This window comes from Crotalus tigris, unplaced genomic scaffold (assembly GCF_016545835.1).
Source record: "Crotalus tigris isolate CLP2741 ecotype Arizona unplaced genomic scaffold, ASM1654583v1 scf7180000019630.4133010339:1179603, whole genome shotgun sequence".
Classification (NCBI taxonomy): domain Eukaryota; kingdom Metazoa; phylum Chordata; class Lepidosauria; order Squamata; family Viperidae; genus Crotalus; species Crotalus tigris.
The window spans coordinates 165,907-190,725 of NW_024097627.1; the positions used below are offsets into that span (position 1 = coordinate 165,907).

The 24,819-nt window shown below is 36.6% G+C and overlaps 1 protein-coding gene and 1 long non-coding RNA gene across 5 annotated transcripts; one reads left to right on the forward strand and one right to left on the reverse strand.

The window, feature by feature from the left end:
- Nucleotides 1-3,136: 3,136 nt before the first annotated feature.
- Nucleotides 3,137-4,363, reverse strand: LOC120317364. The gene is made up of 2 exons (XR_005559213.1): nt 4,227-4,363; nt 3,137-3,691 (listed from the first exon to the last, which is right to left on the reverse strand). It is a non-coding gene; the product is annotated as an uncharacterized LOC120317364 (long non-coding RNA).
- A 72-nt stretch (nt 4,364-4,435) lies between these two features.
- On the forward strand, nt 4,436-23,321 carry TCP11L2 (t-complex 11 like 2). 4 transcript variants are annotated; one of them, XM_039363918.1, is made up of 14 exons: nt 4,436-4,756; nt 7,775-7,935; nt 9,820-9,919; nt 12,272-12,468; nt 13,361-13,418; nt 14,005-14,177; nt 16,143-16,278; nt 16,747-16,867; nt 18,361-18,581; nt 19,599-19,735; nt 20,162-20,352; nt 21,464-21,645; nt 21,745-21,917; nt 22,808-23,321. In XM_039363918.1, the coding sequence occupies exons 6-14, from the start codon at nt 14,039-14,041 to the stop codon at nt 23,050-23,052; spliced, it is 1,545 nt and encodes a 514-aa protein (XP_039219852.1). In that variant the 5' UTR covers nt 4,436-4,756; nt 7,775-7,935; nt 9,820-9,919; nt 12,272-12,468; nt 13,361-13,418; nt 14,005-14,038; the 3' UTR covers nt 23,053-23,321. The 4 variants fall into 4 exon arrangements, with proteins under 4 accessions (XP_039219852.1, XP_039219855.1, XP_039219854.1 ...); XM_039363921.1 differs by lacking the exon at nt 12,272-12,468; XM_039363920.1 differs by lacking the exon at nt 7,775-7,935.
- The last annotated feature ends 1,498 nt before the right edge of the window (nt 23,322-24,819 follow it).

The following is a 24,819-nucleotide window of genomic DNA, read 5'->3' on the forward strand; positions in this document are numbered from 1 at the left end:
TGCAAAAGAGTAATTACCCAGGAGAGACTCTAGATAGAATGAATGTACCACTGAAAGCAAAATCTACAGGCAGTCCTCAACTTACAACTGTTCATTCAGTGACCATTTGAAGTTACAACGGCACCGAAAAAAGTCATTTATGACTATTTTTCACAGGTTGTTGCACCATCCCCATGGTCACGTGATCAAAATTTGGATGCTTGGCAACTGACTCATGATGGTCGCAATGTCCTGGGTCATATGATCACCAAAGTTAATGGGGAAGCCAGATTCATTTAATAACCATGCTACTAACTTAACAAAAGCAGTGATTCACTTAACAACTGTGACAAGAAAGATCATAAAAGGGCAAAACTCACTTAACTTTCTTGATTAGCAAAGAAACTTTGGGCTCAATTGTGGTTGTAACCTAGGACTACCTATACATCTCTCCCTTTGAACAAATATCTTTGAGCGGTACTGTTTAAGTTGGATAGGGAGTATGTGTTTAACATTATTGTTGCTGAATGTTTATATATTATAAAATTTCAATCTGAATCTTTACAAGTTTTACTCCATATGAACTTTATCAGATACACACAGGTAGAATATCAACTTAGAAAAAATGTAATTGGGATTAGTAAGTATCATTCTGGCAGAAGTAAAAGGGGGCTTAAAGGAGCAACAAGACTCAAAGGCACCTCTTTCTTTTTGTAAATGTGATTACTGGCCACACCTACCATTGCAGTTGTTTTATGAACGCACTAATAACTTCCTCTCAAATTTCCAAATGTACTCTCTTAAGCAAAAGAATTTCCTTGTGGCATATTTTTATAACTAGTCCATTTACTGTATTGTATGTTCTAGGGTGCCACAACCATGTTAACAATACCCAAGAACTTGAGAATAGACTGAACATGTTTGAGCAAGTCAACAGCAACCTTCTTGCTTTGTCTTTGTGCCTAAACAGTACTTTCTCAACAACCTGAGGCAGACATTTCCTATGGGCCTTCCTTCAGCGATACTGCTTTTTTCTTCTGGATATTATGCCCTACTACTATCTCCTCTCCAGAAGTCAACTACATGAAAGAAAAATGTATGTATCCTATATAGCTTGACTTATTCAAATAAGAAATGGAAATAAACAGCTCACTGACCAATTGCACTTAGATTGTATTTGCCCACCTCAGCAGTCAAACCCAATCTCAAATTTTGACCGATGATAGTTATAAAAATAAAGGCTATGAAAAGTATAATAAACCAGCATTCCTAAATCAAGTGTTCATCCTATACAGTATGTCCCAGAATCCCCAGGCAACCTATTGTTCATGTTTGTGGCAATTGTGAGAGTAATAGGCCCAAAACATTTGAAGACAGACTGGGCAAAGCTGGAAAAAAACTAAGAATACTGAGATAATTTTGTCAGATGACAAAAGATGCTTCCAGTTCTCTGCTGGTAGGATAATTTTAAAACAATAAATACTTTATTTGTATTTATAGAACTATACAAGTCCTATACTTTTGTATTGTTAGTAGAACTTGATGTACTCCAGCCTTCTACAGTCAGCTTCATTTTAAAACATTTTCTGGATAATAAAAATCAGCTATGAATTTGTGATTAAAGTGAAATTGTATATGCTTCTTTTTCCTTCTCATTTTGGTCATTGCTGCTATGATAAAATATGATAAACAAGGATAAATGTAGATCTGTAACTAGGGTTGCCAACTACTATTACTGCTGGTGATCCTGATCCTGCTGGCTTTAATACGGTAGATAAACAGGACTGCAAATGCAGAGTTAGAAGTACCAAACCATGCCAGGAGAAAAACAGTTGACATAAGTAGATACCCATCACATCTTTCACATTTAGTAACCAGGTTAAATCTATTCACTATATCTTTCTGCCTTGCAAGCCATAATTTCTCCTATCATGATCATGTCTCACTTTGTATATTGATCTTATTCTTTAGTCTTCTCATCACTTTTTCAGGATCTATAAAGCCTTAATAAGGCCACACCTAGAATACTGCATCCAGTTTTGGTCACCACTATAAAAAAGATGTTGAAACTCTAGAAAGAGAACAGAGAAGAGCAACAAAAATGATTAGGGGCCTGGAGGCTAAAACATGAAGAACAGTTGCAAGAACTGGGCATGGCTAGTCTAGTGAAGAGAAGGACCAGTGGTGACATGATAGCAGTGTTCCAACATTTGAGGGGCTGTCACAGAGAGGAGGGGGCCAGCCTATTTTCCAAAGCACCAGAAGGCAGAACAAGAAGCAATGGATGGAAACTAATCAAAGAGAGAAGCAACCTAGAACTAAGGAGAAATTTTGTAATGGTGAAAGCAATTAACCAATGGATGAACTTGCCTTCAGAAGTTGTGGGTACTTCATCACTGGAGACTTTCAAGAAAAAAATGGACAACCACTTATCAGAAGTGATATTGGGTCTTCTGCTCGGGGGGGTGGGGTTGTTGGACTAGACAACCTATAAGGTCCCTTCCAACGCTGTAAAATTCTTCAATGTATTTCTTCTGCACTGCTCAGTCATGCATTTGATCAATCCATTAATCAGTCATACGTTTATTCAACCCATTCATTCTTGACCGTTTTATTTCACACCTATGTATCCTATTTCCACTGCATTTAATTTTTTTGCCATATCCAACTTTCACTTCTTTATAATAGAAACATGACCTTACACACACACCCTTAACTTCTTTCATCAAGCATGCATTCCTCACATTAGACTACATAATAGTTGGCAACCGTCTATTGTAGTATATTAATTATATTTGCAGATATGCCAATTTTTCTCTAATTGGAAAATGACTTTTTACTCTAGACTGAGCAGTGATATTTCTTCAGCTTCTGAGAGAACTGGGCAAACAGATTTTGTATATGTGGGTGGGTGTTTCAATAGACATGGGGAAGAAGAAAAAATAATGCCACTACTGTAGCATGGGAGTGTCTTGGTTACTTTATAAAATGAAACAGTCTAACATCCTGCCTCCTAACAGGTGGAGTCCTAACCATATGATTCAGAGTTGGTTCTCCCAAGAAATTGGGTGAGTCAGTTCAGCAAATACAAATATGTACCTTAGTCTCTTCAAGATTTATTAACATTTAAAGCATTAATGGAAGAAACTGCAGTATGTATTTTGAAATAGCTTGGCTTTAATTTAAATTTAACATTGACTTTCAAAAATTTAATCTTTTCAAGCCAATTTTTGAGGCTAAACAAATCTGTGATCCACTTCAAAACAGATTGTTTTGATACTGTAAAAACTGGTTTTGGGGAGAACTTAAAATAGATTTTTTTATTATCTGCCATCAAGTTTTGTTTGACTCCTAGTGACCACGTAGATTTTTTTTTCATGATAATCTGTCCCTGATCTGATCCTTCAGGTCTTCTCATGGTGCACTCATCACCACATCGAAGTCCATCTAACTTACTGTTTGTCATTCTCTTCTCTTTCTTTCCACCTTTCCAGTATTAGAGCCTTTTCCAGAGATCTGAGTCTTCATGTGTTGAAAGTAGCATAATTTGAGCCTGGTCATTTGTGCCTCCAATGAAAATTGTGTTAATGTGCTTGATGATCCATTTTCTTGGCTGTCCACAGTATTCTCAGGAATTTTCTCCAACACCAAAGTTCAAAAACGCCAATACTCTCCTGCTTGCTCCACAGTGTGTCACAGTAAAACAGTAGTACTAAAATAAAATTAACATGTAACTATATATTGTTCATCTTATTTTCCATAACAATTGTGTCTCCAATAACTACCAAGTAGATCACAGGGCAACATTCCTTCATAATTTTTTCCTTTGCTTTTCAGTGGCCTTTGAAAATGGAAATTCCCCCTCGCTATCAAAGTTGATAAAGTGCCCCAATGGATGATACCCACCAAATATGTTGGCCAAAGGAATCGGCTTTAAGGCAAACCTTTTCGTGGATTTGTCCCATCCAACTGTGCCCCTATCTCTTTAGCTACTGTGGATGTGTTGGAGAGGACACTTCCAAAACTGAAGTTCCGGGAAGGCTGAGTGAATCCCAGTACAAAGCATTTAAATTTAGCACCCTGAGGCCAAAACTTTACAGTGAAAACATCTGGACTCTTGTCTTCTTTCGCTTCCCTTCTACGAAACCTCCTATTTTCCACCATCAACGAGAAGATATTTTATCGCATACAGATGGCCAGTTCAAACAGGCAAGCATTATGACACAGGACAGAATCGAGCAACCTACATTCCTACAGCGACGTAAAGCGGTCGCCTGAGAAGGCAGGAAAGAGCTGTGTTTTGGTCCCAGCGCTGGCGACCAGCCATGAAATGAGCCGCTGGAGGAGGAAACCTCCGAGCCGAGCAAGCTGGGAGAACTGGGGACATCCGCTCGCTTCCGTAAACATCGCTTAGCCCCGCCCCTCCAGCCGGGAGAGGAGCATTCCTACCCAGGGAAGGGGAGCGGACCCATCTCAGAGAAGGACGAATTTGCCTCCCTTTTGGGAAAAATACTGCGCAGCCGGCTTCGACCTGTCCGGGCTAAAACGTGTTGCTTCCCTTGCCTGTCGTGTCGGTTAAGATACGGAATGAAACGCTTCCCCCTCTCCTCATAGAGAAGTGGGAGCGTCCAGGCAGCTGCTAATAGACGGCCAAAGACTATGTATAACCAAACGGGGGAGGCGGATGGAGAGTTAAAGACCGAGTGAGAGCAGCTGGGAGCAGCCCGGGCAGAACCGGGGCAACCGAGGACTTCTCTGCCTGGAAGGGTCTCTTGCGGTGAGTGGGTCTTGATTTGCCTTTTTTCTTCCTCCTCTTCCTCTTGAGAAAGGAACGCCCACGTCCTCCCCAAGCCCGAGAATCAGATCGATGATGATCCCTGGATTGTCTCGGGAGCCCCTAGGGCTCGCTTGCCTTGCGGAGAACCCTGAGCGCGGTGAGGGTGGTGGTGGGGGAATCATTCTGGCTGGATCCTAATGTGAAGCACAGCCCGTGTCAGACTCTGCGGTTCTGATGTGTAAACAATGGCTAATGGCTTACGCTGTTTGTCCAATTCAGCTTGTGTTGGCTTGTTTGGCCCCCTGGTTAAACAAACAAACATAAGGCGGGCGGTGGGAGCTCGATCTCAAGGTGACTCCTCTCGTCTATCAACCGCAAAGCGCGTTTTTTGCAGTTGGGCAAAGCTGAGTGGGGGAAAGAGAGCAATAATTCCCTTTCGGGGGCCGGGGGTGGGGGTGGAAAACCCTCCGTTGGCAACCCTAATCATTTTGTCCTTTTTGAAACACTTTTCTAATGCCCCTGCTTCAGCGTAACTCCTCGGGTACAGTTAAAGATCCGGAAGCGTTTAGAGAAAGAGCAGATAACGAAGGCGAGAAGCGACCTGTTGCTTAGAGGTTTTCCTTGGAAACGCTGGTTTTGTTTGGACCGGAGGGTGCCAGGACGCTTGCGCCTCTGAGCCGCCGCCAAAAATACATCTGCGGGGAGGAGATCGGCCAAGCCGAGGAGGACAAGGAGGAGCTGCTGTTCTTGCCTTCTAGGAGGGGCGTCGAGTTACTCATTTGCTGTTCTTAGTCTTGTACGGTACAATAGAGCGGTGGAGGACGCGGCTCTCATGTTGACTTGCTAGTACAGGTGGCCCTCGACATACCATCATAATTGAGCCCAGAATTTATGTTGCTAAGTGAGACATTTGTTAAGTGAATTTTGCCCCATTTTGCAACCTTTCTTGCCACAGTTATTAAGTGAATCGCTACAGTTAAGATAGTATCATGGTTGTTGAGTGAATCTGGCTTCCCCATTGACTTTGCTTGTCAGAAGTTCGCAAAAGGGGATCACATGACTCCAGGACACTGTAACCATTATAGATATGAGTCTGTTGCCAAGTGTCTGAATATTGATCATGTGACCAAGGGGCTGCTGCAACGGTTGTAAGTAAAAAAAAAGTCATTTTTTTTCAGTGCTGTTGTAACTTTGGTCACTAAACGAACTGTTGTAAGTTGAGGACTACTTATACATCCTCTTACTCTGCCCATTGCATTTGGGGTTATGGAAATAAAATCTCAGGAGGGGGCCACCACAAAAATCTGGGTGACCATTACCTGGGAACCAAGGACAAGAGTTCTGTATATATGAGTTGCAATTATTTATTATTATTATTATTCCTTATAACTCCAATTTAAAATTAAAAAGCAAAACTTCTATATAGTAGCTGTCTAGATTTCTGCAACAGATCCAATAGCCCATGGTTCAGATGTTTATAAACATTCTTGCACTTAAATCATCATCTTAGTTAACAATGGTGTTTTTTTTCTAATTTGACAAATTGTAGAAAGTTACTTAAATATTAAATGTTTCTAAAAGTACTTTAAACACAATAATAAATCACTGCCGAATCATAAGTTATGTCTATTAGCACAGAATACACCATAATAATTGCATATCTCTCCATTTCTGCAGAGATTCTCTTGATTTTTCAGGATTTTTCCATGAGATCATGTGAAACCACCTCAAATCACAGGACACATTTGCCAGGCTTCTTAGTCATGGGACCTTTTGCCTCCATTGCAATATTAAAACATAATTTGAAGCCCGAATCTTCCTGATTTCATTTAATCCTTACATGGAACCTACATGAAATCATCAAGAAATAAATATGTCTGTCAGGTCCGTAGAATTGAACAATCATGGATCTCACCACTTTTGGCTCCAACATGACACAAAAATTGAGTTTGAGAGAGATAATTGGATTTTGCATCACTTTTAAAGGAGTCACGTGACATCATTCTAAAGTCACAAAACACCTTTGTCTATAAAAGTGAACTATCGCAATAGATCCTATCAATTGATTGGATACTTGGATTCGAGGCATGAATCTGTATCCTTTACATTGGATCAATTTGAAATAATTGTTAAAACACTGATCATAGATTTCTGCATAAAACCAAACATCAGAACTACAGATCTGAGTATCTGGAACATAATGCAACAGACTTCTATTTGAAAAAAGAATACTCATGAATATTCTTGATTTTTACACATAGTTTATCTGAAACATCAAGTGATAAATCATATCACAAAACTGGTAATGTTTGGCTCCCTTGTTATAAAAACAAAAAGAACTTACTTTCATTAAATTTTATCTAGCAGTAACTCATAAAATTCAAAAAGAAGAAATTAATCTGAAAATAATCATAAAGAAAACAATAGAAAATAATATTTGTCAGGGTTGAACTATAGAGTCTTGAGTGCTCTCTGAGCATGGCTGTTTGTTTGCAGATATAATTACTCATAAGAAAGCAACCAAGCTCAGAGAGCACCAAGGACGCCACAATACAGAGAACATACAAAAATCATCCACAATGGTGATGACAGATAGATAGATTGATAGATTGAGCAGATACTGAAATCCAACGGAAGTGCGTAAAAGTGATAATAACAGGTATAAGAGAAATATTTCCCACAAATTCTCAGAAACGATAGCCCTTGCACCATGATACGGAAAGGAAAATTATGTTTACTAATAAAGAATGACTCACTTTAAAAGATGGCAGAGTAGATCTGAAAGTCCAGGGGCATTTGTAGTAGGAAAACAAAGTATATATATATATGTATTGTGACACTTCATTGCAGGTGAATCAGAGATGGAAGTCAGGAATGCTCACCATCTTTCATTACTAACCCCTTTGAATTCTGTGAATTCCAATTTTGCAATATTTTAAAGATCCTAAGACTGATAGCATTATGGTGCAACCATATTTTTTCACTAATATATATTCTGAAGTTTTTTTTTCTATATAGATGTACATAAGATTGCAACACAGTGTCCAATACCAGAAAAAAAAACTCCAGGCAGAAGACTTGCACGAAATAAACCTGCAATAAATATGGATCATTAAATGAATAATATTTTCTTGAGGGAGGGAGAGAGACTCTACATTCTGAAGAGTTCTATCAATTCTGTAAGCCTTTGTCTCTTGTCTCTTCCTCTTAATAATGGACTGTATTTTAACTAAGATGCACTTTCTTCCCTTTGGGGGAATTCACTTAAGTTTTGAAGAAGTAACTTAAATGTGGAAAGCAATATTCTGGGGGGGGGGAGGGAGGAGTTCAAGCCTTCTTTCTTCCAGAGCTGCTACTTCATAAATCAGGATTTGCCCTTTTAAATGAAGAATAATCTAGGTCTGAAATACAGATACTGCAGGAGGGGGAAGAAGAGACTCCACTTACAGATTTTCCAGGTCATGTTTATCTTAGTCTTAAAGAAAATGCTAGGACAGCTGAAGCATTTACTAAAAATGCAAGGGTAGGAAAGAACAATAGGTTGAAAGGTCACTAAAGCACTTGTAATTCTTGGTAAAAATTATGCAATCTAAATTATTAGCTAATGCTAAAGTCTACGTAGAACATATCTCTAAGTATTTATTTTAGATCTCAGGAGAGAGTTGTATATTCCTTTCTTACTAGCGTGCAGAGAGAAAACGAAGAAAAAGGTTGCTACTCCAACGACTGAATTTAGCTCATAGCAGGAGAAAAACGAATTTCTGTCTTCTGGATTAATGTTTGCAATGAGTTATACATAAAACTAAATGTTCAGAATCTGATTTACAAACATCAGTAAGGTGATTGAATTAGGATGTACATATAATGTCTTCTCAAGAAACAGATCTACTTAAATGAAATACCACTGATAAAATTAAATTCTCACCTAATGATGTTACATTATGGAATTTACTGTTAACAAAACTTCATTAAAGAAACCTATTTCCCACTTAATTATCTACATCTCTATAATTAATATAATAAGTGTTGCTGCTCAGCTTCCATTCATTGGAAGATTGATAAGGTGATTATTGCTATACCTTTGTATATGGGTTGCTATGTTTCTGAGTTCAAAAAGATATGCTTATGATATCTGCTAATTCCTCACCATGCACAGGCACACACAAAACATAAATTTTCTACTGAAGCTAAAGCCATACAGAGCCATAAAGAGCCATGTTGCCTTATTTACTCAGATTAGTATATTCTTGAATCCTTTTCCTCTTCTGAAAAGGGAAACAACAAACAAACAGTCCAAGAATTTCTAAGTCACGTATTGTACTACGGTATCACTGAAGTTGGTCAGCACTGATTCTGGTGTGTGCAAGAAGAAAGGTCGCACATTCCTTAAATGATTTTTTTCCCATTATGAGATACTAAATGAACCACTTTTCTATTTTAATTTTCTGCTTCTTCAAAGAACTATTTATACTCCAGCCTTGTTTTAGCATGGAGTGTAGATGGGTTAGTTTTCAAGTAACATTGTTTGTCAGCAAAAGCTAAGAATTATTAGAAGCATCAGCCTGGGAAAAATGAAACATTTTTAGTAATTAAAAAAAATGAAAGCTGCCACTACAGGATCTATATTTGTGAGTAGAATTATGCAACTGGTACATTGCATGACTCTCCATAATCCCTCTGTTTTGAAGTCCCAGGTTTTCACTAGGAGTTTGGCGAGTTCGTGCATGAGTTAATGTTATGTTTGCCCTTGCCACTCTACAGGTGATGATGTAAATGTAAAATTATATTTTAATAAAATCACTCCATCAGCTTAAATATTTGATATGCTTGTAAAGATATTCATGCAGAAATGAATATTGCTTAAAAATGAAATTGCAAGTGTTTCACAAATACGTAAATGTTAACAGTAATGGAGACTGAAAAGTCTATAAACGACTATGCAAATTCCATCTTATCTCATCTTCTGTCCCAGATAGGCATTATACTTAGTTGACAACATGCTATAGCTATACTATTATATTGGTTTTACTCAAATTTCTTCTTTTCTGTGTTTCGGTCTGCAGATCTGCTACATACTTCTTAAATGATCTTCAATATACATATTGAACGTGTAACTGCCAATGAACTGCATCAAATCCCACATAGGAAGCAACTCTTGAACAGGTAAGGATTGACCAGGGTAGGCAGTCTAAAAATAGTGCAGTAAACACAGATTATATATATGCATATATTTCTATTTTTAAATAAGATTCTTTTAAGCATTTAAATATTATCTCAAGTTTTCTTATACAATGTAATTTGTAATGAAGCTTATTTTCCAACCAAAATAAGACTGTGAATTTCTGTTTTAGGTTCTGCTTTTATTTATTGTGTGTACATGTCCTATATAGTTGCACTTAGGACAGATAGGCTAGATCTACCATGTACATTTTTAGGGTGAGTAAGTGAAGTATGTAGAGGTCTTCATATTTACTTTTATTTATTGCTTTCTATAGCGCTATTAGTAGTAGCTTTCCAGTTCCCCAAGATAGCATAAAATGTGCAGACTGCAACGTTATCCACTCCACAATCCTATCTACTCCAGTGATGCATGAACTCTATCACTCTATTTCTGGTTGATGGCATCTATATATATTTTGCATACCTACTGATGGTCATTAATTTTCTGAGATCTCCATGTTTTTCACAGCAAAAAGTTACAAAAAAACCCTTGCAGCCCAAATATCTGAACGTCAGAAACTTTCTACCAGCAGTTCATTTTATTCCTTTCAGTTTCTTATTAATTATTTGGGTTTTTTTCAGCATGCCCATTTAATGTCTGCTTTATCAGTAGAGGGGTTGTTTTCTTGTAAACGTGAACTTTTAACAGTCAGTGGGGCAAACTCATTTCATAATGTAAAATGACAAATTAACATTAGCCAAATACCTCCTATTTGCAATTTAGGGCGGGTGAAAATTTAGGAATGCATTATTTATTTAAACAGTGGAAGGAGTAGAGGACAGAGAGTAGTGAATGAGTCTGACTTGAGTAAATTTCTGATGTATGTAACTTGACGCATAAATTAAAAATATTTTTCTTGATGCTTTGTATATATATTCTGAGTAAGTAGGTAAGAAAACTGTTTGCAACTTCTGTCTTTCCTTACTTCTGAATAAAATATAAAACCAGTATTTAGATAAGTGGCTTGGTTTGATCTATGTGAAGATCATCCCTTTAAGCTTGAGAATCAGAATATATCCTGGGAATAATAATATAGCACATAGAAATAACCATATCCTTCTTTCTACTACATTAGTAGGTAATTATTTGGTCATTAGGGTATTCAGGTTCTACACTGAGTTTCTGTATAGTATGCACAAACATCTTTGAAATGTGCATTTTTAAATTGCAACTTTCTGTAGCTGATTTATTATTACAAATGATTATTTTCCAAAAACCTTTTCTATAAAATGGAAAATGTACATTTTGCTGATTGCTACATCACATATAAAATCAGAAAGAAGATCCATTTCTAAATGTCAGTATGGTAATATCTGAGGAGCAGAATATATTCGGAAGTTTATTTCTATTAGCTATTTTAAAAAGATCACAGATGGGATTCCAAACAAAGAAACTATGAAGTTGGAAGGGAAGCATCTCAAATTTCTTTCTGGAGTCTTCATGCTCTCTGCAAATGAGGGACAGTCTCATTTAATTACCTGGCTCAGTGACTCATGTTCTTGTGTATTTTATGCAATATGACATACAGGCACAAAACTCTAAAGTATGTAGTTGTGTTATTATTATGTCAGTTTTCTTCATTGGGTCTGACACTCGTAAGTTAGATAAATTGTTTCTGGACTGTATCGTTACATATTGTGATTTTATTCACACATCAAGCTAAACAATAGTGTAATTTATTTGGTTTTGGCTTAGTGAGCTATGTAAACTCAGCCATTGTCATTGATAAATCATAATTTATAGTCTATCTTGCTCTTCAAATATAGAATTTTTATTTGCTGCTTTTGGGACTATGCCTTTGTTTTACCTTGTCATATGAGCTTTTCTGTAACTACCCAAGAATAAAATGAGTTTTTAAGAGTCTTTGTTACCATGATCATCAAGGCTATGCTATGGCATAAGGAACTTCACTTGCAAATCAAGGGTGGGTTGCTACTATGCTGCTGCTGTAAAGTATCTTGCACATTTGATAACAAAGATTTTTAAATGACCGTGAATGGAACCATTAAAACAAATGACAGCTGTGTTGTGGCTTACCCTTTTGATATTAAAAAGTAAAAGATGCCTGTTACATGCAATGATGTTTTAATCCCTCTTCCCAAAATTCTGTCATCCTGTTAAAAAAAATGATTCCATAATTCCTTGCTATATGCTAACACATCTTGAGGACACCAAGTTAGGAGAGCTGGTTTCATTCAATTTACCGGTAGTTTTTGTGCTTACTCATTAAGTTTACATCCAAGAAGAGAAATGAAGACTGGCATACTAATCTGCCTCTCCTTCACCATTTGTAGAACTAATTCTCAAGTCCACAAAGAGGGCACCTTCTCTACAATTAATTGGCTGTCAATTCATTGGTAGTTTTGATTAAGAAGATTCCTATGGAACCAAGGAACATCTGGAAAATGTTCATGTTGTAAACAGGAGATTCATGCTTGCATGAAGTATTTGTTGACTCATTGCCAGAGCAGTTTAATAATTGCATGACTATGTAAGTTCCAACTGTAATTTTTAAACTGTATGATATCATGTTTATTTCCTGTCCTGCACACGTGCCTAGATATGATAGGTGGGATTATTTATCTACCTGACCAACCCTATAAATGGTTGCTTTTCCTTGGCACAGGAAGTATTTAATTGCATCATGAGGATTATTGATGGTTCACTGCAAGAGGTGTTATATGTCAATAATGGATTTTCAGTTATGGGTTTTTCAAAAGTGAGTAGGTATTAGCATAATAATGGATAAAGTATATGAATTGAGTAATGGCTGGTTTAAATCTCTTAGATCTCTTATCACACTGCAGTGTTGGGTTTCATATTGCACAAATTGGCACATTATTTAATCCACTAGACAAATATTCTAAGTTTATCAGTTGGATGATTGCCACTTATTTAACTGGTTAAATACTATTGAATATTCCAAGAAATTCAAAGTCATTACTTCTCTTTTTGTTGTAGTAACTCTTTATTAACAAGAATAGAGTAAGGATCATTTGGACCTAGAAAATGTAAAACTTCTGTTAGTCTGATTCTAGTAGTAGGTACTAGAATCCATATCCAAAAGGGAACTGTCTCTATTTAAAATTCCAGTGAAAAATGGAATTTATTCAGTTATGCAAAGTTTAGTTAATAGCATTTTGATAAGGAAGAGCATCTCAATTTTCAAGGAATCCAGTGGTCCATAAAATGCTACCTTAAATTCTGTAAGATTATAGCCTAAAATGATTTTTATTATTTAACACTAGACATTAAATGCCCAGTCTAGGTTTTTATATTAGAATATGAATCTGTCTTATACAATTCCTATAAAGACAGATAAAATGATATATGTGGAAAATCCTTTGAAGTGTTAAGTAACGTCTGTCTTTTTAATTTTCAAGAGGACTGCATCTACCTCTAGACAATTGTGATAATTTCATTTGGTGCTTCCTTACACAGGTTAGTATACAGTTTTGACTAACATTCAGTAATTTACTTGTCCATAGTTTAATTGTCATGACCATCAAGTAGGACAATGTCCACATCTGAGTTGGGAATAGCTGTAATAAAATATAATGCTGCAAATATGGAAAATTCTATTATATAAAGAACATAATCTGTGATTATGAATAGTCTAGGTTTGGTGTCTTATTTTAATTATTTTTCCCAAGATTCTTAGCACTACCTTGTACACCATACAGTTTAAGCCAGTTTGGTATAAAATCCAAAGATATTTAGTAATACTGCATGATTCATTTTTAAATGTACAGTAAAATGGATAAGTTGTATTTAAGATAGGTAATATCTGCTTATCAGATTTATCCAAAGGCAAGATGACACCATCCCTCAAAGGAAACTTAGAGAAAAAACCCCTCACCTGCTTCCTATATTTTCAGTGAATCTAGGGATATCCTTCCATTTTAAAGATAAATTATTTGGAATAAACACTACTTTAAATATTGTTCTCCAGTGATAACAGTTTTAAAGACTTTCTTATAGCTGTATCAAACAGATTTTAATAAACCCCTTTTAAAACATTTGGCAGGCTCTATTTACTGGATCAACAGAAGTGATCCAAAATGCCTTTCACTGATGAGCAGAGCAGTGACTGTGATTCTTCAAGATCTTCAGAAAGTGCAACTTCTTCATCTAGTGACTCTGAATACTCAAGGCAGAGTTTTACCAGTGATTCTTCAAGCAAGCCCAGTTCTCCAGCCTGTAAGTAAGAAGCACATACTGGGATATGTGCCTTTGAATTGCCAAAAGGGTCTGGGATAAGTTCAGGTTGGATATGCAGATCCTCCTCCATTTGGAGGAGAATGTTGGTGAACTATTGTCTTCTGGCCTAATTTGAACATTTGTAGGATTTGTGTCAAAGATGGACAGTGCAATGACCCTGACACTTCTAGATTGTGTCCTCAGAACATTCAAAATAATTTCCCAAATTGTGGAAAATTTCAGCAGTTTCCTAGGGGAGTTGAGGCTGGCCACATTTTAGAAGGGTTTTTTTTAGCTATCTTCCATGACATCATACCAAGTCTTCTGGGTGAAAAAGATTGCCAGAATGTGAGATTATTGTTAACCTATAACCAGCATGGGTTTGGGTTCTAGCAGTTGCCCATATATTGATGCTGGGCATTAGTAAAGATGTCATGAAGGACTTCCCTGAATTATGTTTATAATTGCCATTAAAATGTATTAGCCCAGAGGTCCCCAACCTTTTGGGCACCAGGGACCGGTTACGTGGAGAGAGGGTGCGTGATTTTGTGTGCTGCCTACATCCTGCGGATGGGGATTTGCTTGTTTGTGTGGACTGGTTTCTGGCATGCCGTGGCCTGGTACTGGTCTATGGACTGGGGGTTGGGACCCCTGTCTTAGCTTATCTGTCTGCAGAGAAATGCCAGCCATATCCTTAAGTACCTTTTAAAATTTTGCTGAAAAAGTATTAAATAACAAAACATTTGAGTTGTCCTCTAGCTGAACTAAATGATCATCTTAGAACATGTCCAAAATATTCTATAACTTATGGGTATACTGGAAATGTAATTTTGTGCAAAAACATTTCACTAAGATAATGCTTGAAAAACTTTACTTTGAATAGAATGTGTATTTCCTCATTTTAATTCACTTCTGTCTAGTGTTTATTTACTCACTGATTGTATTAATACATTCTTAGTTGGATTTCTCTATTAAAATATCTTACACCTGAGTAAAATGGGAAAATAATAACATTTTTGTATATATAGAAGCAATAGCATGCCAATAAAAGGAAAACATTCTGTTTCGAACATATATATTTAGATACATATTTTAAAGAGATTTTATTAAAAGAGATTTTATTAATTGACTTCAAAGAGCAAGCAATTTCTGATGTGCAGAGATTAGAGTTGGCCTTTTCACTAAAGAGAATGGGCCAACTGTGGCTGAAACTTGGTGCAGTGAAAAACATCTTGAATCTCTGATGTTAATCTGTCTCCTTCAAGTAAAGTTATAATTCCTGTTTTATTTCTGCTGTCAAAATAAAGTACACGTGCCAGTTTGATTAGCGTTTGTATCGAGCAGGGGTGTCAAACTTGCAATGTCACATGATGTGTCGCAATGTATCGCAACTTTTTTGCCATTGCCGGGAATGGGGTGGGTGTGGTTTCGCTATGATGCATCCAACCCACGGGCTGGCAGTTTGACACCCCGGGTATAGAGGGTCAAGTACAAAGGAGGAATTCTCTGGGACAGCACATATTAATCAGGGCTTGCTGAGCAAGGAACAGTTGGCTGATTTCATAAACCATGGTTTCAGCTACAGTAGGATGCTGATGGAACATGCAGGCCAAATCAAAGTGCAGTTTGACTTAGTATGGTATGTGAACCCAGTTACAGAATGGTGGGGAAGCTCAATTAACTTGTCCTTAAGTTTATTTCTAAGCTAGTCTATTGCTTCAGGAATAAACACTAACATCCTGTTACAAGAACAACGAGAGGGGAACAAAGACTGGCAGTTTTTGAATTGCATTCCAGGTAACAAAATCTTCCAGTTTGGAATTTGCCAAAAAAGGAGATATTTTGTGAAAATACAAGTTCAAAGTAATGTTTTTTAAAACACTAAATGAAGAACCCAGAAATGAAAAATATTGATCTGTTTTCATGTTGAGTCAATGTGGCATGTGTTTTATTTCTTGATTCCAGCAACAAGCCCTCCCAAAATGGTTACGTTTGATGAAATGATGGCAGCTGCAAGGAATCTCTCAAACCTGACTCTGGCTCATGAAATTGCTGTAAATGAGAATTTTCATTTGGAACGCATAGAGCACCCACACAACAGGTAGGTTCTAAAAAAGGGATGGAAAAGGGAGCCAGTTTTCTGACAAATCAACAAGCATTCACAGATAGTTTGCACAGTTTCAGGGGTCCTTTCAAATGTTCATCTTTTGGTACAGAATGTGTATTCAAAAAGCTAAGCAAGTTTTTTTCAGGTTACTCTTGTGATTCAAACTAATAAGCCCATGAAACTTACACATTGCTACTTTAAAAAAGACCCCGAGCATACAATATTCCTATAAATACCGGTTAAGGTATCACACAAATTGTGACCTCTGTAACAACTGTAATGGCCCATTTCACAAATAAATTGAACCCTGATCCTTGGTTTATAAACTGCCATGGCTAAGATCTTTCTGTTAATGAAATGATAGGTCCTCTAAGCAGGAACTTGATTTGACTTTTGTAGTTTTAACACTATGCTTCCTTTGAATGTATATACTGTCCTGTCTTCCCATCTCACACCTGACAGCTTGCCTGGAAGGGTTAAACAAATTGTACATAAAGCATTCTGGGATGGCCTAGAAGAAGATTTGAATGAAGACCCTCCTGAGTATGGGCACGCAATCAAACTGTTTGAGGAAATTAAAGAGGTGGGTCTTTGGTCCTGCTCTCTCAAGCTAAGTTTGTTTTTGTCTTGTTGGTAAGCAGCCATGAAGCAGGTTCTTTACATTGGCATTCTGTAAATCAAAGTTATAGATGTAAAGTTGCAGCCTCTCAAGATGTCCCTAGTCTGACTGTCTTTCAGGTATCTTGGCCATCGTGGTTGGGAGAATGGTAAAGTTGAGTTTGAGCACACCTGAGAGCCAATGAGGGTGGGGAGGGCTGCTGAAAAGTATTATAACAGATAGAAAGAAATGATAAGGAAAATTTATATGTAGATACAAAATAGCATGCTTTTTTTTGTTTATGATGGCATAGCTGCCAGGGGCAGAACTGCATAATGTTTGATATCACTCATTGTGGCACCTCTCCTCTAATACTTGTTCTTACTTACAGGCTTCTGGGGGTATGATAGGGACCAGCATTTTCAACAGTCTGATTATGAGAGAAAAAATGCTGATTTGGCCAGCTCTTACTATATTTCCCTACATTGATGTTAGACTCTGATGTAGATTGTTATATGTTCAAGGTGACCACAATAACTGCTCAGCTTATCCTGTCAGTACTGAAAGCCAGTTAAAAATGTGTGTGCCTGGCAGGCTTTGCCTGAAATTTATGTGTATTAGTATTTGCATGCTGAGTATTTAAGCAGGGCCTCAATGGGGTCCTGCTAATACAACTACAACATTACATTATATAACATCATAACATTGTTTTGTAGTTGTTAAAGGTTTTGCGGTGGGTGGGGATGGGATGTCTGTGTGTCTGTACGAATGCATACCTTTGACTTAGTGTTGCCTCCTGGCAACCGCTTGGGCTACTCTCTATAGTTTTGTTGGCAAGGTGTTTCAGAAGTGGTTTGTCACTGCCTCCTTCCTAGGGCTGGGAGAGAGTGATCAGCCCAAGGTTACCCAGCTGACTTTGTCTCTGAGAAGTAGAACTCATGGTCTAAGCCTGATGCCTTAGCCATTACACCAAACTGACTTTCTTGTTGTTAGTAGAACTCAGATGTACTTATTAATTTTTCACAAGGTTTTTGAGCTTCCAGGCAGTTCAAAATTGCCTCCATGGTTTTCCCTGACTTTTTTGCCCCGTAAATTAGGCAGTTGGGGGGGGGAGCAAACTGAACCAAAATCACTTTGTTGTTAGCTTTGTGGCCACTTAGTTCCTCCAAATGACACTTTTGTGAAATAATCTAGATGTGGAACAGCATGTACCTGTTTTGCATCCAGATATGGCATTCACATCATTTGAATGAAAAACTGTACAGAGGGTAACTTCAAGTGGCAAGATGGGCAGGACTCATAATTGCTCTTGAAGAGGAAAATTTGGCACATACAACATAAAGCCAAATTCCTGAAATTCCTCCTAACTTGTGGGATTGACTGATTCTCTCTACATGTGTGTTTGACCACATGAAACACACATTGCTATTATGGGTCATTAATTACAACTTACTTGACTTCTGGTTTTAATCTTGCAGATCCTTCTTTCTTTTTTGAATCCGGGGGCTAACAGGATGCGCAACCAAATTTGTGAAGTCCTCGACACAGACCTTATAAGGCAGCAGGCTGAGCACAATGCAGTTGATATCCAAGGTCTTGCAAACTATGTCATTAGCACTATGGGGAAGCTGTGTGCTCCAGTAAGAGACAATGATATCAACCAGTTAAAGCCCACTGGGAATATTGTAACATTGTTGAGGTTGGTATGTTAACACTAGGTGGTGATTAAAAGAATGATCCAAATCAATCTCCCCCAAATTTCTAGGTGTCTTATACCATTTAGAATTCCCAACTAGCATTGCTGTGGAGTCCTTCCATTCATATTTTACTGTTGATAGTCAGACATTAATAATACTTACCATTGACTAAAGCATTGCTAACTGAGGAATTCTAGGAGCTGAAGCCCACCAACCCAAATTTGAGAAACCCTGGACTAAAACATTCTATGTACAATCACCATCTTCAGTCTGACTTTAAACTATGAATCTTTGGCCTTTTTTTTTTTTAGTTTTCTGCTTTTTCCCTATCCCGTCTTTTGTAAAAGCAACCATCCACTTCCATGTTATTTTTGTTCTTGTAAAAGAAGCATCCTTTCATTATATTTTCTTATGGTTCAACTCAGCTTTTAGTGTTGTTTTAATCCCAATGGATATCAAGTCTATCTTGATGGCTATTTGCTTTTTAAAGCTAGTTGCTTAAGAGTTTAAAAAGTGACTTTTGCACTACCAGTTTCCCATAGGCATCTGGTTAAGCCACTGTAGGAGCAGAATAGATAGGATTTGTGTTATCATTTCTTGTGATCTGTGTTTGCAGTAGCTATAGGTTATATAAAGATGTAACTATAGGAACATTGCAGAACAGCTGAAATTCTGCTCAGTAGCTTTACAGTTGCATGCCTTATCTTTGAAGCTTGGATAGGATGTAGTTTCTTATGAAAACTAAACTCTTGTTTAGTTATAATAATAATAATGATAAAGTTGGTAGGGACCTTGGAGGTTATCTAGTCCAACCCCCTGCTCAGGCAGGAAACCCTATACCATTTCGGACAAATGACTGTCCAGTTTCTTCTTAAAAACTTCCAGTGTTGGTGCATTCACCGCTTCTGGAGGCATATAGAGTATATATCATGTTCACATTGTGAGAAAGGACAACCGACAAAGTATGTAAGTACAGTGCTTGAACATACTGCAGATTTGTTATTTCTCTATTCTTTCAGGCAAATATTCCATGTTCTGGATCTCATGACAATGGATATGGTTAATTTTACCATTCAGAGTCTTAGACCTCACCTTCAGCGCAACTTGATAGATTATGAAAGAGCAAAATTCCAAGATATACTTGAAGAAACTCCAAGTATGTTCTTTGTTTACATAAAATGGAATAGACAACGCAGTGGCAACAAAGGCAATTATAAGAGATCTGAAGCAGTTGAGCAAAAACCTGCAACAGATTTGGGGAGAGAAGTGAAGTATTCTAAAACTTGTTAAGGATTATGATCAGTAAAAAACCTTGAGTTGCAAAAATGTTCTGGCTTACATGTTTTACTGTTTGGATGTTTCTTACATTGTATATTCATGCATGATTATGTTACTTTGTCATGTTGTAAGCTTAGTCAGTTTTTAAAAACACTCTAGTTTTCAAGATTCACCTTTATTATCTTTTGGTGATTAGGTCCTGGAGTTATTCATTCCCATAGCTTATTTACTGAACTGGGTACATGCCTTTGTAAAACAAAAATTACAAGTCTGCTCTTTCTTATCTCTGTCTCCAAATGTTCAGGTGCCCTAGACTTGACAACCGAATGGATAAGGGAATCAATACAAGATGAATTATCTTCTATTTCTGGTGAAATGTCATCATCCCCTGGTGCTAATGGGATCTCAAAACCAAACCTTAGTCCAACTGTGCTGTTAACAAACAGCTACCTGAAACTGTTAGAGTGGGATTATCAGAAAAAAACAATTCCAGAGGTAATTTGCTTTCTATCTTAGCACTTTAAGATAGAATATAAATAAGATAGAATAAAACCTTTATTCTCCTTTTTCCTGTAACATACATAGTGGATAGCAATTTATACTTAAATCATGGTTGGCTTAACCATGATTTATGGAATGAACCACAACACACTAATCCAAAAACATTTTATAGGTTAGCATGTTGCCTGAATCTATGCCAAGAGGCTGTTCAATAATTATTACCATTCATAATGTCATGGATAGATTTTTGCAAGAAGATTGGATAAAGCTGACTCCCTTTTATGAGAGCCGATAGCTTGACAGTCATTCATTTCTTTTCATTATAATATTTTGCCTTGTATTTGATGTGATTGGTTATTAATGAAGCCCGACTCTGTGGTAACCTACTTACTTTATCCTATAGAAATTAATGGGAACACCTAACTCTACAGCAGGGGTGTCAAACTGCCAGCCCGTGGGCCGGTTATATCATACGGAGGCCGTGTTCACCCCAGCTCCGGCAATGCAAAAAAAGTTGCAATATGTCATGACACATCATGTTACGTGGCGAGTTTGACACCTGTGCTCTACAGACTATGCTTCCATCAGATTTGATGACAATCATTGTTTTAATAATTTTAAGAGACAGGACAAAGTCATGACAGTTAAGACTATAACACCTAGTCTTAAATGCCATTTAGTACCTTCAGGTTCTTAAAATTTTACTATTTTAAATAGCAATTATTGAGGAGCAACAACAGAAGAAGAATAGATCCTCCTATTCGCATTTGAGAGCTTCCTAAATTTATCTGATTGGTTAATGTGTGATATAGAAAGCTGGGATGAGCCTTGGGCTTTAGCTAGTACCTATGTGGGCTCCATTTGCTCATTAATCTAATTTTCATTTAAATTTTTATAAAATAATATTTATAAAGAAAGGAGTATGGGCATTTAGCATTTGTATTACCAGCAGTATTGAATATAATGAAAATATGGTGGTAGTTCTCAGGGGATTTTTTTTATCCTGAACCTGATGGAAAAAGTTGACATTCTCACAAAGATATACTTAGATGTTAAATATGGTCAGATGCTTGAGGATTATTCCTAAATGTTCCAATTGTTTCAGACACTAATGACAGATGAAACTCGCCTTCAAGAATTATCCAGGAAATTGAACCAATTGAAGATTGTAGGGTGTATTTCTCTAATAACAAGCAACATGTTACCTGCAGTTATTGAAGATATTCCAGACTTAGTTGAGAAACAAAAAAGAATTTCTTTTGTTTTGCTTGAAGGAATGCATAAGGAGTAAGTAAACACATGAATGACTGAATAATGGTTTTTTTAATAGACAAAAGCATTATGTGATAGCATGTTGTTTCTAATCTCCTCCCCTCTTCCTTGCAGGAGTTTTGATTTAAAAGAAGCTCTTAATACAATAGGTGTTCAGACATGTAACGCAGTAAATGAATCATTCACAGAGAGAGGCTTTCAATTATTAAATAAAGAAGTTCAAGCAAATTTGGTAGGTCAGCTCTGCAATATTGTTGAAGAAGACAATGCTGTCATCACCTTAATTGGTTAGTGATGAATTACTTGATATATTCTTACTATGAAATGTAAATTTAAATGTACCTATGTGCCTATGATTCCCGAGCACTCTGTTTTATACATGTATTTTTAAAAATCCTCCCCTTGTCCCCATTGTAAAGATTGGGTCCACCCACTTCTTACATTTAATAGTACATTACTAGTGTTAGATTTAGATTTCAGTTGCAGAATCCAGAAATCCTAGCTTCCCTAAATGGTTAGCCTGGTTTTAGCCAGATTGTTATTTGAAAGGAGCACAAGTTCAGGAAGGCAGCTAGCTTTGTCTCTATTTAAAACATGGATGAACCCTGTCATTAGCTTGCAATAGTTTATGCAGAAGGATCTTCCCACTGACTGACTGTGACAGTGTTAACTGTTGAATAAACCAGTTGACTGGGTTGATCACACATTTTACAAATCAGTGCTGAAATTCACTTAACAAAATGCTGTAAACCAAGCAAACAACATTATGACTCAGGATATGTGAATCTTGGCAGACATGGAGTTTGCTAAGGTTTTGAGAGCAGGAATTGGAAACCTATGGCTCTTTAAGTATTACTAAATCATAACTCTCATATTGTCCTCACTGAAAACGATTGCTTTGTAGACTTCCCTGAAAGAGGAAAGATTTCCTCGGTATAGATTTCCAGTGCATTTTGCAGTCTACATGTCAATCTTTCATAGATGTCAACTTCTATAGCATCAGTATCAACCAGAGTGCCATCTCTATAGCCATACTGCCTTTTTTGATATGTGAATGCTTTGCAGTTAATCAGCATGTTAGTTGATCAGTTTTCATTCATCATGAGAAATTAATGCTGTCCTAAATAATGCCAGGAAGTCTAATTGTACATCTATGTGTTTTTTTCCCTTTTTACAGGTAAACGAATTCATTTGTACATGAAAAGCTTGCTTGCTTCTCCATGCTTTCAAAAATCTATGCCTACAGTTCCTGGAGGTCTTGGTGTGATTCAGAAAGAGATAGAGACTATTGGATCGCAGTATGCTAGCATTGTTAACCTTAATAAACAGGTTTATGGACCATTCTATGCAAATATTTTTCGAAAATTGCTGTTCAATGAGACCGAAACAAACAAAGCAGAACTTGAGACTTCTTCCAACTGAAATATGTACAGCTTCTTTTTTGTTCCCTCCTTTTCACAATATTTATATTGTGATCTGCATTCTTCTTTTTTGACTATGCATAGCTTGCAGTGATGACTGTTAATGGAAGACAGAGAGAAATGTGTCTTTAACATTATACAGATTATAGTCAAATAAATAAAAGTTCCCTCCAAATTAAAGCAATTACTAAATTTTTTTTTTTTTTTAATTGAAAATTTTTAAATTTTTACAAAAACAAATCCCCTTCCCATACCCCCCCCAACCCTACCTCACCCCCCTCCTCCCCAACCTCCCAAACCCTCCCCTAGACTTCCCAGAGCTGAGTACAGGCTTAATTGAGAAAAAAACTTAAAACACTTTTAAAACCTAAACAAATTTAAATACAATCATCATTCTATATAAACTCCCTCCAAAAACGCAAATTTAAACATTACTTTCTTTGAATATCTATAGCTATAATGTAAAATCTAATTTCTCCCTCTTTCTTTATCCTAATACAAAATAAATAAAAGTTCCCTCCAAATTAAAGCAATTACTAAATTTTTAAAATGTAACTTTTGAAAGGATTGTTTGTAACAATGGCACTTATTTACTGTAACTTCTTTTTCTTACACAAATATTTCAGATGTGTATAAATGCCCACAGTAATATGAATCTTTTAAATGCTTAATATGCTTATGTGAGTGACTATGGTGCAATAATATAAAATGTATATTTCAAGATTTAATCTGAAATAAATGTTAGGGCATTTGCCTTCTGCCTTTACCCCAAATGGATTGCTCAAGGAAGCCCCCCCCCCCATTTCTCTTTTCTCACAAGATAATAGGGATGTGTCAAATTTGTCCCAGGCAGTTTCCCATTTTGAGCCTTTAATGTATGCAGTCTTCATAATAGTTTAATAGCAATTGCTTAGAATTTAGTAGCCTCTGATTTCACCTGGAAGAGTAGTTCATTTTTTTTAAAGGGAAGTCATGATATTTTAACTGACTTGCTTAACAACTTGCTGAATTATATACAAGGTATATTTAAAAAGAAATTCTCAACATTGAAGGGCTAAAATACATTTAATGTATAATTTTTTGTTTACTACCAGCATGAATCAGAATTTGAAAATGGACAGCTTAAGAAAGATGTATGATATTAAACAGCAAATGCTGAACATATGAACACTTTTTGCAGATTTATGTTAATAAATAGTCCCAGTTGATATTTACTTGCTTTTTTCCTAATAAAAAATGTATTATCATTTTAGCCATAACATGCAATCCTCTTACCATATGATGCTTCTGAAGTGATTGTCACAAAGACTTTCAAGAACGACCTTAATGTTTAAAATAACTGCTGATACATACCTAGGTAATTGTTCTTACAGAAATAGAACTGTGTACATCAGCCCATCAACCTGGTGACAAGCAAGGAGTTCTGAAAGTTAGAATCTCTACAAAATCAGAGAGATATCAGATTGAGGAAGGCTGATATGAATTCTTTTTGTAAAAAATCTCTATTAAATATATATTGCTAGGATATTTTAGGAAAGAACCATTTTCTTTTTCATACGTGTCAATGCCACATGGGACTGAACAAAATAACTTTTTGTGATAAATATTTGTTCAGCAATCCAGAGGAGCTTATGACAGCCAACTTTAGTTTTACAAAGCAATTTTCTTAAATTGCTCAGTATCTTAATGTTTTTTAGAAGATCTTCCTTGTTCTGGTATCCCTTGCTCTCAATATTCCACCTTTCATTTTTCTAAATAAATTTTAGCA

Bases quoted from the DNA above. Each gene is read 5' to 3' on its own strand.
- TCP11L2 (XM_039363918.1), top strand. From the start codon at position 14,039: ATGCCTTTCACTGATGAGCAGAGCAGTGACTGTGATTCTTCAAGATCT. The intron at 16,868-18,360 runs GTGGGTCTTTGG...TTAATCTTGCAG, and splicing joins TGTTTGAGGAAATTAAAGAG to ATCCTTCTTTCTTTTTTGAA. The intron at 21,646-21,744 runs GTAAGTAAACAC...TCTTCCTTGCAG, and splicing joins CTTGAAGGAATGCATAAGGA to GAGTTTTGATTTAAAAGAAG.